This window comes from Rattus rattus, chromosome 3, assembly GCF_011064425.1.
Source record: "Rattus rattus isolate New Zealand chromosome 3, Rrattus_CSIRO_v1, whole genome shotgun sequence".
Classification (NCBI taxonomy): domain Eukaryota; kingdom Metazoa; phylum Chordata; class Mammalia; order Rodentia; family Muridae; genus Rattus; species Rattus rattus.
Genome location: NC_046156.1, coordinates 62999733 through 63023024, shown reverse-complemented (window position 1 = coordinate 63023024; position 23292 = coordinate 62999733). Strand labels below are relative to the sequence as shown.

Below are 23292 nucleotides of genomic sequence, written 5' to 3'. Positions count from 1 at the left end.
CAAGCTATGTGGGACCCTTTCCCCCAAAGAAACTCTGATGCATGTGTGGGCCTCTTGCAGAGTAGATCAGACAGAGCTCTGCAGAGGAGGAAGGAGCCACTGAGAAGCCATGTGACAGCCATTTGCTCTCAGTGCTCTGTCCTCATTGCATTGTGAAGGGCTGGGGGATATGGCCAGGCAGCCCTCTGGGACAAATAGTTTCTTTTCATGGTAAGAAAAGAGAGAAGTCCACCTTCCTAACACCCTGTTGGAGAGGGACCTGTTAAGTATAGGTCAGGGAATCATGATGCCAGTAATTAACATTCTGGGGGCAGTTCTCAAAGCGCCTGATCAGCACACTGTCATTTCAGTCTCACGGTAACCCCAAAGGGGCTATCATTAACCCTTTTTACAGATGGGAAAGCTGAGAGAATGGCTTTAGCCATTTGTGGAGCCCGCCGGACCAGGTGCTTGAGATACTAAAGCACTGGCCATTTAATCCTCACTGAACCTGCACTTCGCAGATGAGGAAACAGAGGCCGGGAGGACATAAAGTAAGGGCTAGTGTCAGGGCTTGACCCACATCTACAAGAAAACTCTCCATCCCTTTGGGACACTGAGATGGTGGGTGAGCTGGGCCTTGTTCCTCTTTCTGAAACCATCTCCAGAACTCTTTGCGTGACTTGGAGGGGACCTACTGAACAGGGTTCAGATGTACCTGACCCATTATCCTGAATCACAGGGAGATGAGACCCCCCCTTGCGGGTGGTTGGCTCTGTGACCTCTGATTTCTTTTGGTGCTCCATAGGTGTGAGGCTTCTCAGTTTTGGCTTTGGACGGTCAGTTGGAGTAGCAGGACCAGACTTACATGGCTGCTTCTGAGGTTTCCCCCATTTGGAGAAGTTCCAAAGTGGCTATTCGTTCCTTTTAGTTTGTCAGACTAACTGACATCACTGTTAAGTCCTGACTAAGGAGCTTCCCTATTCTCTGTGCTGAAGCAGAGGAGGGTCTGGACATCACCCTGCTTGTCAAGGATTTGTGGCCGGGTCTCCCCAAGTCTCCTGGAACTGGGATGAGAGACGCAGTAACCTCACCTCCTGTCATATCAGCATTTTACTGGATGGCTCAGCCCAGGACAAGGCATGAACTGTGCCTTTTCTGTGACTTGGAATAGGACATTAAGAAATGTGGTTGGTATGAGTGAGGTCACAAGGTGGTGATGTGACTGTGAATCTCGAAACTATCTGAGTTACTCTTATCTTGGTGTCTTTAGCCTTGAAGGGGGAGGACAGAGGTTAGGGTAAGCTGGTCTTGTACTAGGAGTCCCAGACCAACATTTATTAAATGACTAATGTGCCTTTGTGCAGAGTTCAGCAGAATCCGACCCAAAGGTTAAGGCAGCAAAGAAGACAAGCACAAGTGGTGGAAGTCCCTAGCCTTTTATCCTTGGTTATTGCTAAGGTCCCAGGCTATTGCTACAAAACCTAGGTTGTGCTCAAATGTTTAGCAATCAATCATCTTGCCTCAGCCTTTCTAGTTCTAAGAGGACAGGCACGCAGTGCCAAGCTCAATCTCATCTTGTTTTAATTATCCATTGGACACTCCTGTGGGTCAGAGGGTCAGTGCTTACAGTAAAGTGGCTTTCAAGTAAGTCCTTGAAAAGCACCCTATGTGGCTTCTATCACTTTAAACCAAACATCAGAGACATCAGTCAAACTAGCACAAGACCTGCTCAGCTCATCACCTGCATAGCTACTGGTTTTCAAAATCAACCAGGAGTCAGCAAAGCTAGAATTAGATGGCTCCACACTTAAGAGCATGTACCATTTATGCAGAGGGACTGAGTTCAGTTCTCATAACCCACATGACACTCAGTCATGGGTTCCGAGACAATGGACGAACTGGTACCCTAGAGCTCCCATTTGGGTCAACTTCACCTCTCCACCAAATCACCACTCTCATCTGTGCAATGGTCCCAGCCAGATGTTGGCTTGTTTGTCAAAGCACGCAGGCCTCACCTCAGCTGGCTCTTGGCTTAGATTCTCTCTCCACCTCCCAGTTCCAATTCCGCTCTGGCTCTAGCTTTCTCACTGGCCCTAGCAATCAGATACCCCTTCCCAAATGTTCTCTGTCCATGGCTCAGAAGGTCAGAAAAGATGTCTATTGTTTCGGTCAAGTTCATTTAGCCTCATGGAGCTATTGGATTTGGGTGGTTACTCTGGACATAGGGCACAGGACCTTTTGCCAGAAGTAAATAGCGTGTCCAGAGTCTTGGGACACTCTATCTTATTTTTCCCCCTGGGGTGCAAGAGCAGACACTGCCCTTTAGAAGGGTGATGTGTGTGTCCAGGGATCTTAGGTGATGGTGGGGACAGTGAGGAGAGTCCGAGTTTTAGTTTGTAAGAAGTCCTGCCAGATCGGCTAGCATCTGTGTTCACCCTTTGCACACTCTCGTGCTGATCCTTTTGAGGTAAAGCTTCTCAGTCTCCAGCAACGGCACATTTTTCAGCGGTCAGCCCTCCTGTCCTCAGGGAGTTATGCGAGGTGAGAAGCCATGGTCCTAGGCTCAGCCTAAGGGTGGGGATGGAGCTGGTGGACAGGAAAGAGCAGGAAAGATGTAAGATAGCTCTAGTCCAGGCCGTGGAACTGAGGTCCACTGCTGTACTGTGGGGCCACTGAAGAAAAAGAGTTTAAGGCAGAGTCTGGGAAACTTCAGTAGGGCGGGAAGATTCCAGACACTTTAAGAAGTCTTTTTGGGTGGGGTACAAGGGAAGAGAGTTTAGACTCATCTCCATCATCTTTATGGAGGCAGAAGTAGGCAAGATGACCCGATGAAGAAGGATGGTTAACCCCCCTGCCCCCTGCAACAATCCAGGGTACTCATTGTATTAAGTTGAAGTCGGGGTCCAGAGCACTCCCATTGCCATAATGACTAGTAACTAGTAACAAAATGTACTTGAAAAAAATCTTTTTTTTAGACAAGGTCTTACTATGGAGCTCTTACTGGCCTGAAACTTGCTATGTAGACTAGGCTGGGTTTGAACTCACCAAGATCTGTTTGCCTCTGCTTTTCAAGTACTGGATGAAAGACATGTTACACCATATAAGGCAATACTTAGGATCTTAGGGTAGGAATCGTGGAGATAGGAGATTAAGTCTCTGACAAGGCAAAGTGCAGACATGTTGAGGTCAGGTGCTGAGGTGGGGTGGAGTTCTGAGTGAAGTCCCAATTAAGCATTCTTTCCACGTTCATCCTCCAACCCTACGTCTCTACCAAGACATGTCTAGCCTCTCCCAGCTCTCTCGCCATGGACAGAGAAGCTGTGTTCCCAGGGGCTGTGGCTGTGCCCAGAAACATGAAGGGCTGTTGGGTAAGAAAGTGGGCTCAGGAGCCAGGCTGCTGGGCTCCTCCAGCCTATTAAACAGTCATTTGTTATTGTCTGTTTCTCCCATTAGATTGCCATCTCCCTTGAGAGGGGCTGTGTCTGCTTTGTTTATGCTATACCCCCATGCTTAGTATCAGCACCTCTAATTACTTGTGTAAACAGTGAATAGCAAGCCCGCCACTCACTAGTCATATGATTTTGGGCAAGTCATTACCTCTCAGAGTTAACATTTACCAAGCCTCCACTATATTTTAGCAACATTTATTCCATGAGCCTTGCTTGTGCTAACTCAAACTCCACAACAGCTTTATAAGATGGTTACTATTTTTATTTCCATCAATGAGGAAAATCAGGTTGCAAGAGCAGAGACAACAACGCTTAAAGTAGCAGAGGCTTAACACAGAGGAGAATAAGCCATTGGCCTGGAAGCAGGTTAATTGCTGGTCCACTCTAGCTCCTCCTGCTGCGGCCGTGTGACCATCTCTGTCCTGTGTCTCAGACTGCTCATAACTCCTTGCCAATAAAACAGGGTTAATTACAGCTCTTCATGCCTTCTGCCTCCATTGCCCACCCCCCTCACCCATAGCCTGGCAACCTCTAAGAGGAGATTGTGTCCCAGACAAAGCTGGGTACTGGGCCCAGGGTGAGGTCAAGGGCTTCCAGACTGTCCATATGGGCATGAGGTTTTTGTCACTGGCCAAGAAGCCAGGTTTCTCTCTCTTTCCTGTATTCTTCTGGGTATTGGGTTTTCTTTCTTGTGGAACGGGGAAGCTTAGAGGTGGGAGAGAACAGAGAAGCAGCAGGAGGGGATTCCCATGTCTGGTCAGTGGTGGTCTCCCCCATGCCAGCTAAGAATGGCAGGGGAAAACAAAGAATGGCCGGGAATGCCAGGCAGAGTTAAAATGATCTAGTTCACACATTAAAGAACAACAAGGGATTAAGAAAAATCCCAGACCAGACATGGTGGTGCACGCCTTTGATCCCAGCACTTGGGAGGCAGAGGCAGGCAGATTTCTGTGAGTTTAAGGTCAGCCTAGTCTACATAAGTGAGTTCCAGGATAGCCAGGGCTATGTAGAAAGACTCTGTATCAACAAACAAAACAACTTCCATTGTGGCTAGAGAGATGGCCCAGAGGTTAAGAGTACTTGCTGTTCTTACAGAGGACCCAGATTTGGTTCCCAGCACCCACGTTAGGGGGCTCACAACTACCTGTAACCCCATCTCTGTGGAGACTCAATACCTGTGGCCTTTGTGGGCACCTGCACTAATGTGTACAACACTCACAGACATACACATAAGGGAAAATAAATTACAATCTTTCAAAATCAAATCAAATCTTTAAAACAACAATAGACCAAAATGAACAAATAAAAACTTTCTTTAAAAAAAAAAAACATGTAAGTGATGGCGAAGTCTTTGACATTGAGCAGGGCGGGCACCCTGAGGGCTCTGGCCATACCCATGCTCAATTTTGGGTTTGATGATTTGGGGGAAAAGACACAAACTGAAGCCCAGGGCTCACAGAGGATAAAACACAAGTTGAGACTTGATGCTGGAACCCCAAATTTGCTTAAGCTAAAATGAACACTCTGCCCCAGGACTACCTGGAAAGTTGCCCCAGCGCAGAACACTGCAGTGGAACCGGAAACCAGCTTCCTTGAGAGCTTGGGACCTTGGGGGACACGCCAGCTTTCTCATGAATCTGTGGCCCAAATTCATCCATTATCATTTGGAGTAGAGAGGCAAGAAAGTTCAAGCCCTGACAGCTGGTGGCTCCCTAAGAGGAACACTCTTCTTTCTAGGCTTAAAAATACCTCATGATGATTTCCTCCAGCAAAATAAGCAATTCACAGCCAAAGGCCACCCAACAATCAGTCATCTGGAGGCTGGGCAGAGAGAGTGTCCCATGGCCTCAGACCTCTCACCTGTAAATAGGGGCCTTAGCCAGGTGCTCCCAAGGTCTCCCCTGCACAGAAACTCTCTGGAGGTAGACCCTAAGAGAGTCCAAGGTGTGTTCCCATTTTGTATTCTTGGTCTCTTCACAGTAAAGAGCTCAGGAGAGGGATGTGTGTGGCTGGAAGGTGGAAGCGGGAAGCTATTACCAGTTCCCAGCTTTGGGGAAGGGCAGAAGGGGAATGAGTGGGGAGCGGTGCCTGAGACTCTGACTGGGTCTTTGATGTGTGCGTTGCTAGGTGGGCGGTGGGCCTGTAATAGAGGCTACTGAGGGAAAGAAGGCAGGGGACCCTGGGGGCAGCCTCAGCGTTGACCTACTTGGGTCCTTATAATTGCTCCCTTCGTCTCTTGGGAGGCTACAAATAGGGACACTCAGTTGTTAGGCTCCTACAGCTGAAGCAGCAGCAGCAGTGTGAGTACGGTTGCTTGGGAACTAACTGCCTTGGGCTGGGGGTTGAGGCAGCTCGGGGAAACCCTCAATAGGTAGCCTGTTCCTGGATACAGGGTCTGGATATGGGAACAGAGAGATGATAGGCGGTGATGAGGTCTCAGAGGTTCCCTCATACACTAAAGATCTGTAAGGAAGTTTGCGTTGGGGAGCGTGCCCAGCCACGATTACCGATGTGGGGACAATGGCTAGCTACGCTTCCGGTGCAGCCCTCGCTGAGCTCCTCTCCTTTTGCTCCTTGACTCTGCTTCATTCCTGGGGATGAGCTGGGACAGGCCAGGGCTGCAGGAGAAGAAAGGATCCCTGTGAGTCTTCAAGCCTGAGCTTCTGAAATAGCAACTGAAGTGGCGCCAGGCGGGCTGGGAGGAACTCAGAAGGGCTCTGCGGTGCAGAGCTCCTGGGATCACTGCATTTTCCTCTCCAAGGATTATGGCATTTTCCTCCGCTGGGAATGTGGATCCTTGCTCCAGCACCGGGCTGTCACAGAGAATTAGACCCCATCGTTCTTGCCACTTCATCCTCCGTTCCCTTAATTCCTTGCCAGCTACAATCTTGCTGGCCATTTGCTCCCAGTAGAGGGAACTCACCAGGAAGAATATTGGCTCTGGCTCCTGTGTTGCAGGACTCCAGTCCCCTGAGGGAGTGAGGAGTGAGTCATTGGACTCAGATGGAAACAACTCCATTGCCTTTCCGCCAGCCCAGGGTTTGCCCAGGCTGCACCAGCAATGGAAGGGGATAATGTAGGGTGAGGGAAGGGATTCTAGGAAGTGTTTTCCTTCTATCTCAATGGGGGACTCTTCTCAAAGCCTTCTGAGGTCCCTGGGGGAGGGGAGGATGGCTATAGGATGGGGTAGGTCATAGATGAGTAGATCTGTGAACTGGTGGGCTTTGCACACATCTTTTCTGACTAGAACTGTGAGGCTAGATTATCCCACTTTACAGATTAGACAACTGAGACCCCAGAGAGAGATAGTTCACCCAGGGCTTCAGAGTGCACAAGAGAATGAGGGTCCCCAACTGCAGCTGCTTTGAGTTTAGGGCAGGAGGCACAGTGAGGTGGTGGGGTCCTGTCAGGGTTCACCATTGCCTCTGGCATTAGTCTCACCAGGCTCTGGACAAAGAAGCACTGGGCAGGGCTTCCTGTGCCAGCTCTTACAGAACGGGGCTCCAGGTCCCCATAGGGCAGAAGCTTTCTAGGACTGCAGGCAGCATCACATGGAATGGTACCCAATGGGAGACTGAGAATCCCAGGTGTTGTGATGGGAAAGGGTGGGAGGGAATCAGAGTCCTAAGGGAGTCTCCCAGTTGAGGGTGAAAGTGATGGATGTTCTGATCCCGAGGAACGATGTTGGTGATGTCAGGGAACTGAAACTTCTGTCTAGAAAAATCACAACAGGCACAATGGGGAGGTGAACTGTGTGTGTCTGTGTGTGCGTGTGTGTGCATTCATGTGTGCATTCATGTGTGTGTGTGTGTGTGTGTGTGTGTGTGTGCATGTGTAGTCAAGGAAGGCCGCTCAGAAGCAGGTGTGCTTTAGCATGGTGGAACTGACAGGTTTGGAATTAGTTCCTGGGAAACACGGAGGAAAAGGAGAGTCATAGCCTGGCTCTCCTTGTGAGTCATACCCTTGTTTTGTGACAGTGAGGATGACCCGGCCCCTGGAGCAGGCAGTAGCTGCCATCGTGTGCACCTTCCAGGAGTATGCAGGGCGCTGTGGTGACAAATACAAGATCTGCCAGTCGGAGCTCAAGGAGCTGTTGCAGAAGGAGCTGCCCACCTGGACCCCGGTGAGCTCCCTCTTACTCTCCCCACTAGTGAAAGGTACCAGTTGGACTCTGCAAAGAGTGGCCCAGGGCTGAGCACCAGCACAGGGCAGCAAGAAGGAGAAGCTAGATTGTGGGGAGGGGGGATATAAGGAAGTGAGCTGGCGTGGCCTCACGAGCCTTAGTCAAATAGAATGTAAATGGGTTGACAATCACTGTCCTGTGGATAATGCCTAACTCATAGCAGGGTCTCCATAGCAAGGAGTAGGTGCTCAGCTTATGAGCTGAGAAGCAGGGTTGGGAAGGGGGATTGAAATGGGTGTCTTATCAAGATGGGTAGGATGAGGTTGGCCCCATGGGAGGGAAGTGGTGTGGGAAGCTGCTTTGGTTCCTTATCCTGATTTCCTGACCCTCCCTTCTCATCCCTTCCACAGAGTGAGTTCCGGGAGTGTGACTACAATAAATTCATGAGTGTTCTGGATACTAACAAGGACTGCGAGGTGGACTTTGGGGAGTACGTGCGCTCACTTGCCAGCCTCTGTCTCTACTGCCACGAGTACTTCAAAGAGTGCCCCCCTGAGCCCTCTTGTCCCCAGTAGCCTCTGACCCAAAGGCGTGTGCTATCCCAGGAGGGCCAGGTCTGCTCCAGTGCTCCATCTTTGTCCCTGAGTTGGTCCTACTCTCTCAGTGTTACCCTTTGCAATCTAGGCGTGTCAGTCCCTGAGATGCTAACCCCAGCTACCCACAAGCTTTAGAGGCTTGTCCAGCTGGTGAGGGGTGGAACAGTCTTTGCTGCTTCTCTTCTTGGAAGGGAAGAACATCTCTGCTCTTACCTTGGAAGCTCAGGCATGTGCACACAGTTGGGACTGCTGTGGCAGGGGCCTCCTCAACTCCCAATAAAGAAATGTCATCTTGGCTCACTTTGGTTTTTCTGATGGGACACACTGGGTCTTGGGACTGAGTCCTTGTTCCTTTATGCTCCTTACCACTGGAGAAAGAAGGCTTACCACTGAAGATGGACCCCCAAAGCATCAGACCCAGTAGAGATGCGCAAATCTTAGTGTCCAACAGGAGGGTGGGGGCAACACAAGGTCTCACTGGATGAGGCTGGAGGTCTCTGTCTCCATCTCTCTGTCCCCTGTCTTGAACTAGAAGTCCTTATCTTGGGCTTTCTAGGAGAACAAGGGGCTCCTTGGGAGGTACTCAATACAAGGAGGATGCAGTTGTGGGAGCCCAGAGCCAAACCTCCATCTAACCTTCACTTAGCCCCTGAGTTTGTACCATATCCTTAGAGATTAATCCTGACTCCCTATTCACCTATTCCTTCTCTAACTCTCTTCTCCAAGCTGAGCATTCAACCCCGAATGCTCCTGTCATCCCCAATACCCTTACTCAAGCTTCCATCCATCCATAAACCTCCAGGCCACACTACCACCTAACTCCATTATGATATTTCCCACTTAATACCTAGGGTGGTCCCAAGGTCCCTCCTGATTTGCTAGCCTCCACCCTGGATCTTCCTGATGTGACAAGAAGCTGTGTAGGCTGGAGAGAAGGACTGACATTGTCCCACTGGCTGGGTCACCTCCTTAATTCCTCAGCCAGATAATTCCAGGGCAGTTTCCCATCTCTTGTCTATAACACCAACATCTCCTTTTCTGTGCCCCACACCTCATGTACAGGTTGTCCCTTCTCAAAGCTTCCGAAGACTCTAGCTGAACTGTGGCTACTTGGTGGTATCCACCCCATCCAAGTCTCTGCCCTGCCCACTGGAGCGCACTCACTACTTGATTGTGCCTGCTAGGGAGCAGGAAGCCTAGCTCTTGGCTGGGCTGGTGGAGGGTGCTGTGACACTTACCGCATCGACCAACAGCAAGAGCAGTATCCATGTTCCCCCATCCCCTGCATGGGCAGGGCCTGGCAGGGTATAAATAGGTCAGATTGTTGGGCTCTCCCCAAACCTCTCTGTTCAGCACTTCCTCTCTCTTGGTCTGGTGAGTCGTGTTGGCCTGATAGCACTGTTAGCGGTTTAGAGGCTGAGGCTAGGACAGGAGAAAGGGGCGTACTGGGGGGGCAGAAATCTTTAACGGATCCAGATGAGAGATTCTGGTACGGAGGTGTGTGTGTGTGTGTGTGTGTGTGTGTGTGTTGCACAAGAATGAAAACCGAAAAACAAGCAGTGTATAAATGGCTCCCGGAGATTCTGAGATGCTGAGGCTTGCTTGTACGTTGCTATAGTGTATGTTGGTGCTTGGGAGCCACTGTCATGGATAGGTATGTTGCTGGGTCATCCAAGCCAGTGTGTGGACACTCAGGTACAGGAAGCAAAGTGAAGGCATCAGCAGGCATTTTTGTTTTACGATGTTTAAATTACACTTATTTTATTTGTGTGTACGAGTGTATGGGTGGGGATGGGGCAAATGCCAAGGGGCACTTCCTGTGAGAGTCAATCTGTTCCTTCTAGCATGTGGGCTCTGGAGATCAAACTCAGGTCATTGAGCTTGGTGGCAAGCACCACTACCTATGGGGCTACCTGTCCAACACCCACCTGTAGGCATTTGTGTTCATAGTGTGCTTTGTGTTCATAGTAGTTCATAGCCCTATGAACATATAGCACCTAGGCCAAGAGAGCCTGGCTTCCCCACCCCCTCCCCTTGTACCCCAGCCTCTGCCACTTCTTCTCACTCCTACTAGGGAGCTGGGTTTTTTCCCTCACTGTAGGCCCCTGGGCAGGCAGCCAGCAGCCGCGCCCAACGCTGGGAGGGAGAAGAATGGGTCAGAGGCTGGAGCTTGTGGTTGAGTTGGGGAGTGAGTAAGCTGAGTGAGGGATGGAAAACTGCTGTTGTTGAGGCCAGGCCTGAGGGGGAGGCACAGAAGGCTGCTGGCATGGATTTCCAGAGTTTGAGTGGTAAGTTTTGCAAGTTTCAGAGCTCGAAGCACATATGAGCTTCTTGCCATCAGCGGGTACCACTCCTCTGATCTCCCTGGGAGTGAGGTCAGTCTCTGGAAGTGCTCTTAGAGAGTAGGTTGGAGTAGAGCACTAAAAACGGGGACAGACTGAGTATGACTTGAGTGATGCCTAGCGACATATATCCAGCTCTCAACACACTGTTGGTGTGGGTTGGAGAAGGCTACTTTTGTGTCTCCTGCCCCTAGGTCTCAACGGTCACCATGGCGAGACCCTTGGAGGAGGCCCTGGATGTAATAGTGTCCACCTTCCACAAATACTCAGGCAACGAGGGTGACAAGTTCAAGCTGAACAAGACAGAGCTCAAGGAGCTACTGACCAGGGAGCTGCCTAGCTTCCTGGGGGTGAGTGGATCCTGTCTGTGTATTGCATGTGTGATGCATCCCCAGGAGGAGGCTGGGGCTGGAGACATTATCTATCTATCTATCTATCTATCTATCTATCTATCTATCTATCTATCTATCTATCTACATATCTATCTATCTACATATCTATATATATATCTATATCTATCTATATCTATCTATCTATCTATCTATCTATCTATCTATCTATCTATCTATCTATCTATCTATCTATCTATCTATATATCTCCCTACTCCTGGCGCTTGGTATGGAACCACAATGAACCATCTACTTCATCCACCAGCCCCCCGTTGAGACAAGGCTTAGAATGAAGTTAACTGAAGTGGCACAGGAAAACCAAAACAACCACATTAGGTAGTCAGTGTCTGAAAGCACAGCCTAGATCAGGACAGTCTTTCCGGTGATGTGCAACAGAAATCGAGTTTCTGCTTGTGAAGACATGATTGTGGAGGCACACAAATGCCTGCAGATCTTCCCCTCAATGACACCTTATCTTAGTTAACACTTCCTTGTCATGACAGTTACCTATAGACATAGTTAAAACAAGCATGGGGAAGATGTGGTCACATCCTTTCCCAGCTAGCCTATGTGCTTATCTCACAGTTGAGCCCCGAGGCTAGCACGGTGTCTGGAAGCCTTCCTGAGCTCCTGACTGGAGGTGGCGTCTAATTGTACCTCTTCTACCTCCAGAGAAGGACAGACGAAGCTGCATTCCAGAAGCTGATGAGCAACTTGGACAGCAACAGGGACAATGAAGTTGACTTCCAGGAGTACTGTGTCTTCCTGTCCTGCATTGCCATGATGTGCAATGAATTCTTTGAGGGCTGCCCAGATAAGGAGCCCCGGAAGAAGTGAAGACTCCTCAGATGAAGTGTTGGGCCAGTGGGGGAATCTTCCATGTTGGCTGTGAGCATAGTGCCTTACTCTGGCTTCTTCATACATGTGCACAGTGCTGAGCAAGTTTAATAAAGAGTTTTGAAACTATGTCTGAGAGACTGGAGATTGTAGGTGGGTGGGGGGGCTGAGGGAGGGTGGTGGCAGAGATGGCTGGAAGTTGACCTGGAGCTTTGTGGGGGCCAAACTAGAAAAGGTTGGGGAGGGGTGAGTGACTTATTCTGAATTCATTACAAGTGTGTATTTGTGTGTATGTGCTTGTGCATGCGTGCATGTGTGTGCGTGTTTGTGTGTGTTCACGTGCTCCTGTACATGCAACAAAGCAAACTCTGGGAACACTAAAGGCAGAAACCACCAGAGGCTTGCCTTGAAAGGCTCCAGATGTGGGATGTTAACCAGCCCACGGTTCTCCCTCCTCTCTCTAGTATTGCCTCTGGGCTCAAACTGAAGTTGGGATGGAATTAAAGGTCACATCTGCTGCTGGTTGGGGTCTGGAGGGAAGACAACAGGCCTGCCTGAGTCATGAGGCAGGAGTCTTGAAGCCAGAGAAGGGTGGGGAGGTGGACTGGCATTCAGCCCTAACATTTATAGTCCAGATCCTGTCTTGCTACCCATTCTAGCTCATTGGCTTCATTGGATTAATCCTTTCCTTTCCATGAAGGGTTGGACAAAGAAGGGTAATATAGAGGGAGGTCGTTTGTAGTAGCATAAGAATCTCTCTCTCTCTCTCTCTCTCTCTCTCTCTCTCTCTCTCTCTCTCTCTCTCTCTATGAGAAGTCTCACTCCTGTAGCCAAAGGTAGCCTTGAACTTCTGATCCTCCTTGCCAGCTTCCTCAGTGCTGGCATTATGGATGTATGCTACCATGGATGACTGAAATAGTTGTTCTCTTAACATACTGTCTCTGACCTCTAAAGGCTGTGGGACAAGCAATTACCAAGAGTCATGTTGCTTAGAGGAAGACAAGAGACCTCAGGGAGAGTAAATGAGGCAGGGGAGAGTAGCTAGGTGGGAGTAAAGGAGATGATGGGGAGATGACCATAGTTTTAGAGATTCAATTTTGACCGCAGGATCTGATAAATAAAACTGAGATTCCCCATTTCCTCATATTCTCATCCCAGGAACATGAAGCATAATGTTGCTCCCCTTAGGATGGGGTTAAGGGCAGTGGTTCCAGAGTGAAGAGAACGGCCCGAGATTAGATGTCAAGCCCTTGCCTGGATGATATGGAGAGGCTTAAGGAAAGATGTACAGAAACTGTCCCTGGGCTGGCAGGTTTGGTCCTCTTGACCTCAAGCTTCCTTTCTAATCACCTGTGCTTTTCTCTCTAGCCTCAGAGGAGTGGGGTAGGTGACTCAGATGTTCCCTTGGAGTTTGACTACAGAGAGGCTAAGCCTGTCTCCTCTCTTTTGCACTCCCAGTCAGTTTGCCCATCTTCCATGGGAGTGTGCTCCCTAGAGCCTCCTCCTGCATCACTCTCTACTCTCGGAAACTCCTGTTGCTTAGAAACCAGTCCCAGATGTATCGCTAGTGTAATAGCTGTGGTGGGATGACAAAGGGGTTAATGAAGAGGAAAAAGACAGGCTAGTGTGGGACTTCAGCCAAGAGGAGTTCTATGCCCCTAACCCAGTTCTGTTCTTGGATTCAGTGTGTGTGTTTGCAGAATACAGGCAACTTCCCTTGACCTCTGTGCCAATGACCATACCTTAAACCCGAGCCTCCTCCGCTGCACAGCCTCAATCCCTTGTCCAGTCCAAGACCTTCCTTGGGGCCTTTCCTAACCCTGACTCTTAGTCCTGCAGGCCAGAAGCCTCCAACAATTACTTTCACTTTATGTTAGCTAGTGACTTCAGCCATGTCCTGGCAGAATTACCTTCCTTCACTTGGTCCATCCCAAGAGGTCCTTTCTGCTTTTGGAATGGATTCAAAGATGGAGGGTTTTAATGTGGAGTGGACACTAGGATATGGGAAGGTACCCTGCCTTTGGTCCGCACCTTTTACCATTTCTTTTCTGGAGAATTGCCCTTTCTCTGCCTGTTACTTCACCAGGTGGTGAGCTTCATAGGAAAAATAGTTTCTGTTATTGAAAATATGTGTCATGGGTAACTTTATGTGCCATAGCTGGCTCTGTTTGTAAACAGCAAGTCGAAATTTCCAGTGGGGGTTCCCTTGTCTGGAAGTCTTCATATTCCTGACCCTTTCTCATTGGCTCCGCCCATCCTGATCTCCTGGGCATTGGGGGATAAGGGAATAAAGGCACTGGCAGGGAGGCTGTGGCTGCAGAATAGATTCTCCAGGTCCACTTCTTCCTTGGTGAGTCCTTCCTTCAGATGACCTCCTTCATTTCTGCTGGGCCAGTCTGGGTGAGAAGAGTGTGGCAAGACGTGGAATCCTCCACAAGGAAGGCCTGGCCTTGCAAGTGGGAGCATGCTCAGGGAGGAAAGGACAGAGTGCTTGGAATTGTGACTGTAAGGACTCCCTGAGAGCCAATCCTGGCAGCAGGAAAGATAAGGCAGGATGATCATGGGTTTGAGGCCAGCTATCTTAAGATACATGGTGATACACTGTCTTAGAGGGAGGGAGGGAGAGGGAGAGGGAGGAGAGGAGAGGGAGAGGGAGGGAGGAGAGAGAGAGAGAGAGAGAGAGAGAGAGAGAGAGAGAGAGAGAGAGAGAGAGAGATCAGCCAGATGCTCCTGCAGATGCTCAGAGTTCCTTCCTTACCCTGAGCTGTGGTCCTGGCTGAGCCTTTGTGAGGTGAGAGAAGCTAACAGCTAACAGACTGGGTGTCAGGAGATGAAGGATGGGTCCAGTCCAGTCCAAGAACATCTTGGGTTGGAGGCACAACTCATCAGTTTCTCGCTACCCTCCCACCCAGCCTGGGGTTCTCTACAGAATCTACAGAAGCCTCCAGTTCTGTGGAATTGTTTTCTTTAAGGGGAAATGTTCTTTTAAGTCTTGAGTCCACAAGCTTCAGTTGTCTGCTCTTTTGGTGGAGTGGCTATACTGACAGAATTGAGGCCATCAATCTAATTAACTTCTAGAACTAGGTCTTAGACGATCCCGACCATGTTGGTAGCCCTGCCCCTCATCTCCTGCCTCTGCCAAGCTTTGGGTGCAGCTCTCTGGGCACCAGACTGGAGGTCACTGAGCAAGTCCAGTCACCTCTCTCCTGCTTCCTGTTGAGACCTTATCTCCCAGTTTCAGCCCCATCCCCTCTGACCCGTGAACTTCTTTTTTTGACTCCCTTTACAGTGAGACACTCTATCTCAGGTGACTCAGGATAAAAGAGTGACTAGGTGGGAACTGTGGCTGGGACTGAGTAGGGAATTGAAAAATCCTGACCCTCATCTGTTCTGCCAGCTCTTTTGGAGAGGTTATCCTATACTCTCTTTGTGTCCGGACCTCTTTGTCAGCGTGTCTTGATCAGAGAAGCTGCACCTCCTTTGGGGGCTGGACTTACATGAGTTGCCATGGCTCTCATTACAACACATATATGTTTTTTTTCTTTGTTGGTAGAGTTTGGTCTCATTGGACTCCTGTCAATGGTGGTTTGCAAGAGGGTCTTTGGGTATGCATGACTGGTGAGGAGCAAGCTTCGCTTCTCCAGTGCTGTGATTGTCCCCTCTCTTCCTTCAGAGTACACATCATTATGGAGACTCCTCTTGAGAAGGCACTGACCACCATGGTCACCACTTTCCATAAATATTCAGGGAGAGAGGGTAGCAAGTTGACCCTGAGTAGGAAAGAACTGAAGGAGCTGATCAAGACAGAACTGAGTCTTGCAGAGGTAGGTGACCATTCTTCCATATCCTACTACGTGCTCTGAGCACCCCTTCTGGGAGATACCCCCCTACTTTCGGCGTACTGTACTTTAAGCAAGTGCCAGAGTTGCTAAAGGGCCAGAGGCAGGGGAAGAGGTGGGCATCCCTGGCTACCAAGTCTCTAGACCTCTGTGCTGGAAAGGACGAGGTGAGTTTGGGGGTGGACTACTGCCCCTGGGAGGCTAAGGAATCAGATAAAGGAGACTTTGATGATGGGTTGCACAGTCTGTGTTAGGGATCTTGAGGGTTTGAGGGATGTGGGCTGTGTATGACTGGAGGCTAGGGGTCCTTCTTGATTTTCCTCTGTGGCTGGTTGAACCGAGGTCCTAAGTGATGCTGATAAATAAACCAACAGATTTGTGAACATGGGGTGAGAAGGAGAGAGCTTTGATTCTGATTAGATGGCCATGACAGGAGTGGTGGCCAGTTGATGTGAGGGTCTATGCGATAGAATAACTGAGCCTCAGAAACATCAGAGACCTTGTCCATTGGGGCTGAGCTGGAATTCTAGGCCTCTGCATCAACCTCTTATTTATTTTACAATGAAGTTAGAATCCCAGTGTCCCCCTGGAGACAAGGTTCCTGGAGTATGTCCATGGGTGGTGGCAAAGCAGCTGCCACTCTTCCTAGGTCTCTCTGTGGCCTCTCTCTCCAAGGCACATGAAATTTACCATAGCATATACATTTCCTTTTCTTTTTGAGACAGGGTTTCTCTGTGTAGACTTAGCTGTCCTGGAACTCACTCTGGAGTTCCTTACCAGGCCAGCCTCCAACTCGTGGAGATCCACTTGTCTCTGCTTCCTGAGTGCCACCACCCCTGGCCTGGCATATACACAGTCAATTCCAGAAACCGCTTTGCTATCTTGGAGCTAATGAAGGTAGAGGAGAGGACCTCTGGTTCATCTGGTGCTGATAACTGAGGGACAGAACCCCAGGGGAGGAGCCCAGTCTGGGGACCAGCATCATGTTACAGAGAAGCAGTTTCCAGCATCACAAGTATCAACATCCTGCTTCTAAGGAAGACCTAGAACTGACTGCATTGGAAGGAAAGCAGGATCTGAATATTTGCATTTTCTTGTTTTACCCTAAGGCTCTGTCTTTAACTTCCTAGTAGAGCCAGGGTGCAGGGACCAAACTGGGAGGACAACTGCTGCCAGAACAGGTCTTGGGGACAGGAAGCATGCTGGCTTCTCAGCTCCAGTATACTGATCTTACAGAGTAGTGATGTCTGGATCCTTTCCCAGCTTGGCCTTACAAAGCAGGCAGGTTACGTCTAGGACTTGGACGGTGCTCAGGACCACATGGCAAGACCTCAAGCTGTTTTTTAGTAGGTAATGGTATGAGTTATAGATTATTGTTTCTTTGGATGGGAAGATGTCCCAGGAGCAAAGGCTAGACAAGCCTTCCTACTGTAATTCACTTGGAATCAGCACGCAGGTCATTGACCCCATTTGGTGTCAGGTCTTTGGTGAAGGTGTGGGTTGTAGCTGAGCTTCTGAGCAGTCTCCTCCCCTTGGACCCTTGCAGAAGATGAAGGAGAGCAGCATTGATAACTTGATGAAGAGCCTGGACAAAAACAGCGACCAGGAGATTGACTTCAAGGAGTACTCTGTGTTCCTGACCACGCTGTGCATGGCCTACAATGACTTCTTCTTAGAGGACAAGAAGTGACCAGCTACCCTCACCAGCAGCCCCTTGTCCTGACCTCTGCAGCCTCTTTAACTGCCCCTCCTAGGCCCCCTGCCCTTCTCTTTCTTCCAGATGGATTCTTCCAGCAGAGAAATAAAGCCTTATCCACAGCGTGTGCTGGTTTTTAAGGTGGTTTGTCTCTCTTGGCTGAGGCAGGGGAGAACAGAGGATTTGGACCACTCAGCCTTAGGCCACACACACGTGGTCGGTGGGTACAGGAGCTGGGCTCTCGTTTTACTCCACTTGCTGTCCTTCATCGTGGACATTGTTGGAAGTGTCCTGGCTTTGCTCTGCACTCCTGTAAAATAACAAAACTGCCCAGACAGCAAAGATGCAGAGCAAACAACAGAAAAGAGCGCTGTGAGAGCGAGGAGGCCAGAGGGATGGGCTGTGGCTACCAGCGCAGTGATGGTCCGGCAGGTCTGACTTGGGGATAGCCCTCAGGAGACCTCCCTAGGAGCTCTAGTAAGGAAGGGAGTCTTAGCCCTTCTCTCCACCCTTCCCATTGCTCACTGAAGACTGACTTCAGGACGCTAATTCCTCCCCATGCCCCACCAACTTCCTCTTCTTAAGACTTTTTTTTTTTTTTCCAGGAGAAAATGTTGAAAACTTTTTACTTGAGATGAGTAAGTAACTAACGATGCTTCCTGGGCTTGGCTCCACTGTGTGCACATTAAGGCATAAGCTGCTCTGAGGATGAAATTCCAGGCAGTGAGTGGGAGGAGGCAAGTGATGTTGTTAGAAATTTATGGTTGGTGGGGGATGCTGTTTAAAATCTTTTAGACTGTGCTCCCCTTCTGCCTCCCTTTTGAGACATGGGTCTTATATAGGTTGGCTCAAAATTCTACTTCTTGGGATCAACCTATCTCATCAAGATTTAGCCCAGTGGTGCTCAACCTGTGGAGACCCCTTTCACAGGAATTGCCTGAGATCATCTGAAAACACAGATATTTATGTCACGATTCATAACAGTAGCAAAAATATAGTTATGAAGCAGCAACGAAAATCACTTTATGGTTGGGGCGTCACCACAACATGAAGAGTGTATTAATCCGCAGATTAACGCAGAGAGGTCGAGAACCACTATCGTAGAGGATGCGGTAGACTGACTGCTTCCCCTCTCTCGCTTGGAGTTGACCTTGCCACTAGAGGGCAACAGCATCAGTATTGTTCCCAGTCCCCCTCACACTGATTCGAACTTTAAGGACACTGATCTCTGGCTGGTAGAGGGTTCAGCACACATACCAGAGTTACGAGTCACGTGCCAGAAGGGCAAACTGAACACGGAATTAGAGGGAACTCGATGTCTCCGGCTTGCACTGGTCTTCTCTTGCACTAGGATCCTTCATCCTGCTCCCAGTCCGGGACGTCCAGGCAACAAGGGCGTGGAAAGTGAGGGGGCTGGGATGTGTGTTTGCCTTGCCTCAGGCGCTGGGTGGGGTTGGGGCGTGCCAGCACTCCCTGGGCGGGCCTCACCGATGCTGGCCACTATAAGGCCAGCCAGACTGCGACACAGTCCATCCCCTCGACCACTCTTTTGGCGCTTCATTGTCGACGTGCGGTGAGCTCTCACTGGGGCGTCCCTCTAAGATCTGTCCACTCCTGGTCTAGGGGTTAAGCCATTTCCTGCCCTAGTCAGCCTCTGCGGGCTCCGTGGGTGGAATGCACTGGGATCCAAGTTTTCGGAGCCCAGGGAAGCAGGGAGAGCCATGGTCTGCTGGGCTGTACCAGGCAAACCCCGAGGCTAAGGCATCCCCATGGGCGGCAACCTGAGTCTGCTTTTCTGGGGTGCAGGAGGGTTTGCCCTGGGTGTGTCATCCTCGTCCCAGTGTGTGGCCCTGTCAGGAGGTTTCCAGGGGCAGCCTCCATTCTCTTCCTTGCTCAGTCATATGCTCCAGTTCTCTTGGAAGCCCTGGAGGACAGTGTTCACAGACCCCAAAGCCCCTTCCATTCTTATACTCCTCACCTCAGTGGCCCTGGCTGCTACCTGTGTTGGCTTGAGGCTAGCTGCTTCAGGCAGGTAGTCTCCTGGCTCAGGGGGTGGTGAGAGGACTCTGCTACCAGCAGCACTGAATAGCCCCTCTGTCAAACAGCTTCTAGCCCAGTGGTCAGTCATGGCATGCCCCCTGGATCAGGCCATTGGCCTTCTCGTGGCTATCTTCCACAAGTACTCTGGCAAGGAAGGTGACAAGCACACCCTGAGCAAGAAGGAGCTGAAGGAGCTGATCCAGAAGGAGCTCACCATTGGCGCTGTGAGTAGCCCCTGTCCGGGTTCCCCCTCCCACCTCTTGTCTGAGTAGCATTTAATCACAGTTCCTGATCTTACTTCCTGTGGAGGGATGCCTGTATGCTCCCATGCTGTCCTGTCCCCTGAGGGAGGAGCAGGGGCTGAGGAGAGCAAATCTAGGTAAACCCAAGCTGAAGGTCCATCTTTGGTCACAATGAGCAGAGCTACTTGTGTGAGACAGGGCTTCCAGGGAAGGGGAAAGGAATCTAGGGTGTTGGCCACCACTGAGTGTGGACTTCTCCTTTTAATGTATTAGAAGCTGCAGGATGCTGAAATTGCAAGGCTGATGGATGATCTGGACCGTAACAAGGATCAGGAAGTAAACTTCCAGGAGTATGTCGCCTTCCTGGGGGCCTTGGCTTTGATCTACAATGAAGCTCTGAAATAAAATGGGAAGGCGGAGATGCCTTCTGGGAGGCTATCCCAGTCAAGTCCAGTGGGGGTGTAATTATACAATAAATATTTCATTTTTGTTATGTCTACCCATGTGTTCTGGCTTCTCACTGATTTCTAGTTGCTTCCTGGCTTGCTGCTGAACCCACCGTCTAGTGGTCCTAGTCACAGTTAATCTCTGAGCGTTGTAGTTGAGTGACCCACCCAGACAAGGAATCTTTATGGGTATTAGAAGAGGTACCCCCTCTAGGCAAAGTCACTTTAAACAAAGGCTTAATCAGGTGATCTCCAGGAGAAAGGGGCCCCTAGAAGCAGGGCTGCAATAGTCCCAGCAGTCCCCCAGAAGACACACTTTGGTCTGGGTGTGGTGAAACGGGGTGGGGGTTGGGAGGAGTAGATGGGCCCTGATATTGGGCAATCCAACTTCTCTCTGTGTGTTTGTGCGTTATATGAGGGAGGGGTGGGGAGAGGTACATCTGAGGTGACCAGGGACACAGGACGACTGAGTTTTCTGTAGCTGCCTCTGTTCCAGTTGGAGGTGGAGGAGGCTTTAGGAGACTGTCCTGAGTATCACGTATGTATGGGGTCTTTTTTGTTAGGTGGTAACTCAAGCTGGCAGCTCCAAGAACACGGGACTCATGAGTGCTCACAAACAGGGCAGGGGTGGGGTCCTTAGACATGCCAAATGTGGCTTTAGGCCTTTCTGTCAATATTGACCCAGCCTATCCCTGCAGAATGACTCATAAGACTACTTCCCCGGAACCCGGTTGAGCCCTCAGTCCCTATCAGAGTAGATGGCCAACTGAGTTACTGTCTACTGTGTGCATTAGCAGTTAAATCTAGGTGTGGAGAAAGCTGTCATGTGTCTGGGTGTCATGGAGACAGCATGTGCTGCTATTCCTCCCAGGAAAGCCTAACTCAAGTTGGACAACACCCTGGCCAAGACCAACGGGGGAAAGAGCTGGACTTCATGTGGAGACCATAGTTGTTTTCTCTTCTAACCACCCACCCCTTCTCCCGTCAACTTTAAGATATTAATGGTCTTCCCTTGCTCTGGGTGGGGGCTAGTAAACAACAGCAGTATTTCTTAAAAACCTTTCTTCTCCAGCAGTGTCCTGGTCTTACCACATTGTTGGACAGCCAAAGGTTCCCCGGGTCACCCTGTTCAGCATAGACTCTATTCAGTGGCTCTGGAAAAGTACTCTTTAGGTGCTGCCCACACCCAATTGTTGATACTTTGGGGTGTGGAGTGGTCGCCCTCTTGTGGACAGAGAGTAGGTTACCAGTAGGGAAGCTGGGATTGGGGAGGGGGTGGGCGTGGCGAGAAGGAGGCGGGGTGGGGTGGGGGGAAGGAGCCTGGCGGGAGTAGAAAAGAAAGTCAGTTGATTTTCTGAGCCCTGTGGAAGGAGCAATGGCATTGGGTGTTGGGAGCCCAAAGCTTAAGAAGTCTGGGCTGTTAGAGGGGACAGAACTAGCTTTTCAGGGAATGTAAGGGTCATCATGTAGTTCCCAGCAATCAACCCTACTTCACCCGAGGTACATCTATTATAAGAAAGTCCAGGAAGGGGAAATTTTTGTAGAGACCAGTGGAATCCAGTCCTCCCCGCTCCCCCCGGCCTCCCCTTTCTGGGGATAGAAGACCAAGACTAGGCTTTTGGAGGACAAGGGGGAGGGTTTTTAGAGTGCAGAGCCTCGTGGTGAAAGGAGATGCTTGGTCCCTCAGGAGGCCAGTAGGCAGGCTTTGCTGTGTGTAAGGATCCCACGGCTAGAAAGGAGCTGAAGGTGCAGAGCCCATCTGCTAAATAAAACCCCGCCTCCCTGGGCGTGATGGAGCACGCCTTTAATGCCAGCAATCAGGAGGCAGATGGATGGATCTCCGTTGAGTTCGGGGCCAGCCTGGTCTATGTAGAGAAATGCAGGCCAGTCAGGGCTACATAGTGAGACCCAGTCTTATTGAAAAGTATGGTTGGGGGTGTGTGTGTCCGGGCATGGGGAGGGGGAAGCTTTAAAAAAAAAAACAAAGTGAAATAAAATGAGTAATAAAACTTTTGACTGTGTTGGGAATATAGTTTAAAATTGAGAAGCGAAGGGTCATTTACACTAGAAACTTTGGTGCTTGGGCAGAAGGCAAGGGGTGGAATTGGGTGTGGTCAGGTGTGGACTGACTTCTTTCAGGAGTCCAAAAGATTTCAAATTAGCTTTTGAGCATTGTCTAAGTTCCCAGAAGAGGGCTGGAGCTGTGGCCTTTGCATGGGATTCCTTCCCTGCAGATGGCCCAGGACTACACCCAAAGGCTGGGCAAAGGAGTGGCCCTGCTCCCCTTCTTCCTGTAATGAGGCGCTATTCTTTCCTTGTCCTGCCTAAATAGCACTAATCCCATAGTCTAGTTACTCATGGGAGGCTGGAACAGTGGCAACTGTTTCCATAAACTGTGTGTGTGGTCTCCCAGGTTGGGGGTTGGGAACTTGGGATGTGTTATCTGTCCTCTGCCATGCATATCTGAAACTGTCAAGAACACCAGTACAGCCCCCCCCCACCAGTGTCTGTGTCCTACGGCACTTGCATTCATACAAGGTGTTACCATACCTACTGTGGCCTCATTTCCAGAAGAATAATGTGTCGTGTGAGTTGGTAAAGGCTGGAGTTGCAGGACGCCCACCAAGCTGGGGCAGTAGAAGTTCTTAGAGGGAATGAACTCTTCTGAGCCCAGGCCAGCTCATCAGTGCTTTCCTCTGTTGCTTCAGGGTTTAATGTCACTATTTCTTCTTCATCCATTTCTCTTAAATGTTTTAAGTATCAAGAATATACAAACAGCTTACACAAATAGACTACACAGAAAATATAAAAATTGCAACATACCCCCTCCCCAGTCTAAGAAACAAATATTGAGGCACATGTCTTTAATACTACCACCCAGGAGGCTGAGGCAGGGGGATCCCTGATTTTGAGGCCTGCCTGGTCTACAGAGTAAGTTCCAGGACATCCAGGGTTACACAGGGAAACCTTGTCTCAAAAAATCAAACATAAACAAACAAAACCAAAAATAACAAAAAACCAAAAGACCAACTAACCAAATAAAAAGCAACCCCTAACATTTTGCTGAGATGAATCAGTGGGTGAAAACATTTGTTGTTAAACCTGCTCACCTGAATTTAATCTCTTGGGCCCACATGGCAGAGGGGGAGAACTGATTCCTGTAAATTGTCTCTGATTTCCTCATACATGCTGTGGCATGTGTACCCATGTATGTGTTCACACATGCATATGCACACAGAAATGAATAAATGTCAAGTAATTAAAAAAAGAGGAGCAGGGTTGGAGAATTAGCTCAGCAGGTGACTGAAAC

General features: G+C 49.8%; 4 protein-coding genes across 9 annotated transcripts in view; all 4 read left to right on the top strand.

The window, feature by feature from the left end:
* Positions 1-8447, top strand: part of S100a3 (S100 calcium binding protein A3) — a 41005-nt gene extending 32558 nt beyond the window's left edge. For 2 of the 5 annotated variants that reach the window (XM_032897839.1, XM_032897842.1), the window contains exons 2-3: positions 7409-7554; positions 7965-8447. In XM_032897839.1, the coding sequence (XP_032753730.1) occupies positions 7409-7554; positions 7965-8129 (311 nt within the window). In that variant the 3' untranslated portion in view covers positions 8130-8447. Of the gene's footprint in view, positions 1-5515; positions 5732-6051; positions 6073-6428; positions 6513-7408; positions 7555-7964 lie in introns of those variants that run through there. The other 3 variants (XM_032897840.1, XM_032897843.1, XM_032897841.1) reach the window with 3 other exon arrangements.
* A 956-nt stretch (positions 8448-9403) lies between these two features.
* S100a4 (S100 calcium binding protein A4) lies at positions 9404-11848 on the top strand. Of its 2 annotated transcripts, none has more exons than XM_032897836.1 (3): positions 9404-9524; positions 10687-10842; positions 11555-11848. In XM_032897836.1, exons 2-3 carry the CDS (start codon positions 10702-10704, stop codon positions 11717-11719), a joined length of 306 nt encoding a protein of 101 aa, XP_032753727.1. In that variant the 5' UTR covers positions 9404-9524; positions 10687-10701; the 3' UTR covers positions 11720-11848. The 2 variants fall into 2 exon arrangements, with proteins under 2 accessions (XP_032753727.1, XP_032753729.1); XM_032897838.1 differs by lacking the exon at positions 9404-9524 and adding an exon at positions 10325-10438.
* A 3531-nt stretch (positions 11849-15379) lies between these two features.
* S100a5 (S100 calcium binding protein A5) lies at positions 15380-17378 on the top strand. The gene is made up of 2 exons (XM_032896702.1): positions 15380-15543; positions 17105-17378. Exons 1-2 carry the CDS (start codon positions 15406-15408, stop codon positions 17246-17248), a joined length of 282 nt encoding a protein of 93 aa, XP_032752593.1. The 5' UTR covers positions 15380-15405; the 3' UTR covers positions 17249-17378.
* Positions 17379-18716: 1338 nt separating this feature from the next.
* Positions 18717-20035, top strand: LOC116896594 (protein S100-A6). Its single transcript, XM_032897835.1, has 3 exons — positions 18717-18827; positions 19360-19518; positions 19810-20035. The coding sequence occupies exons 2-3, from the start codon at positions 19381-19383 to the stop codon at positions 19939-19941; spliced, it is 270 nt and encodes an 89-aa protein (XP_032753726.1). The 5' UTR covers positions 18717-18827; positions 19360-19380; the 3' UTR covers positions 19942-20035.
* Positions 20036-23292: the final 3257 nt, after the last annotated feature.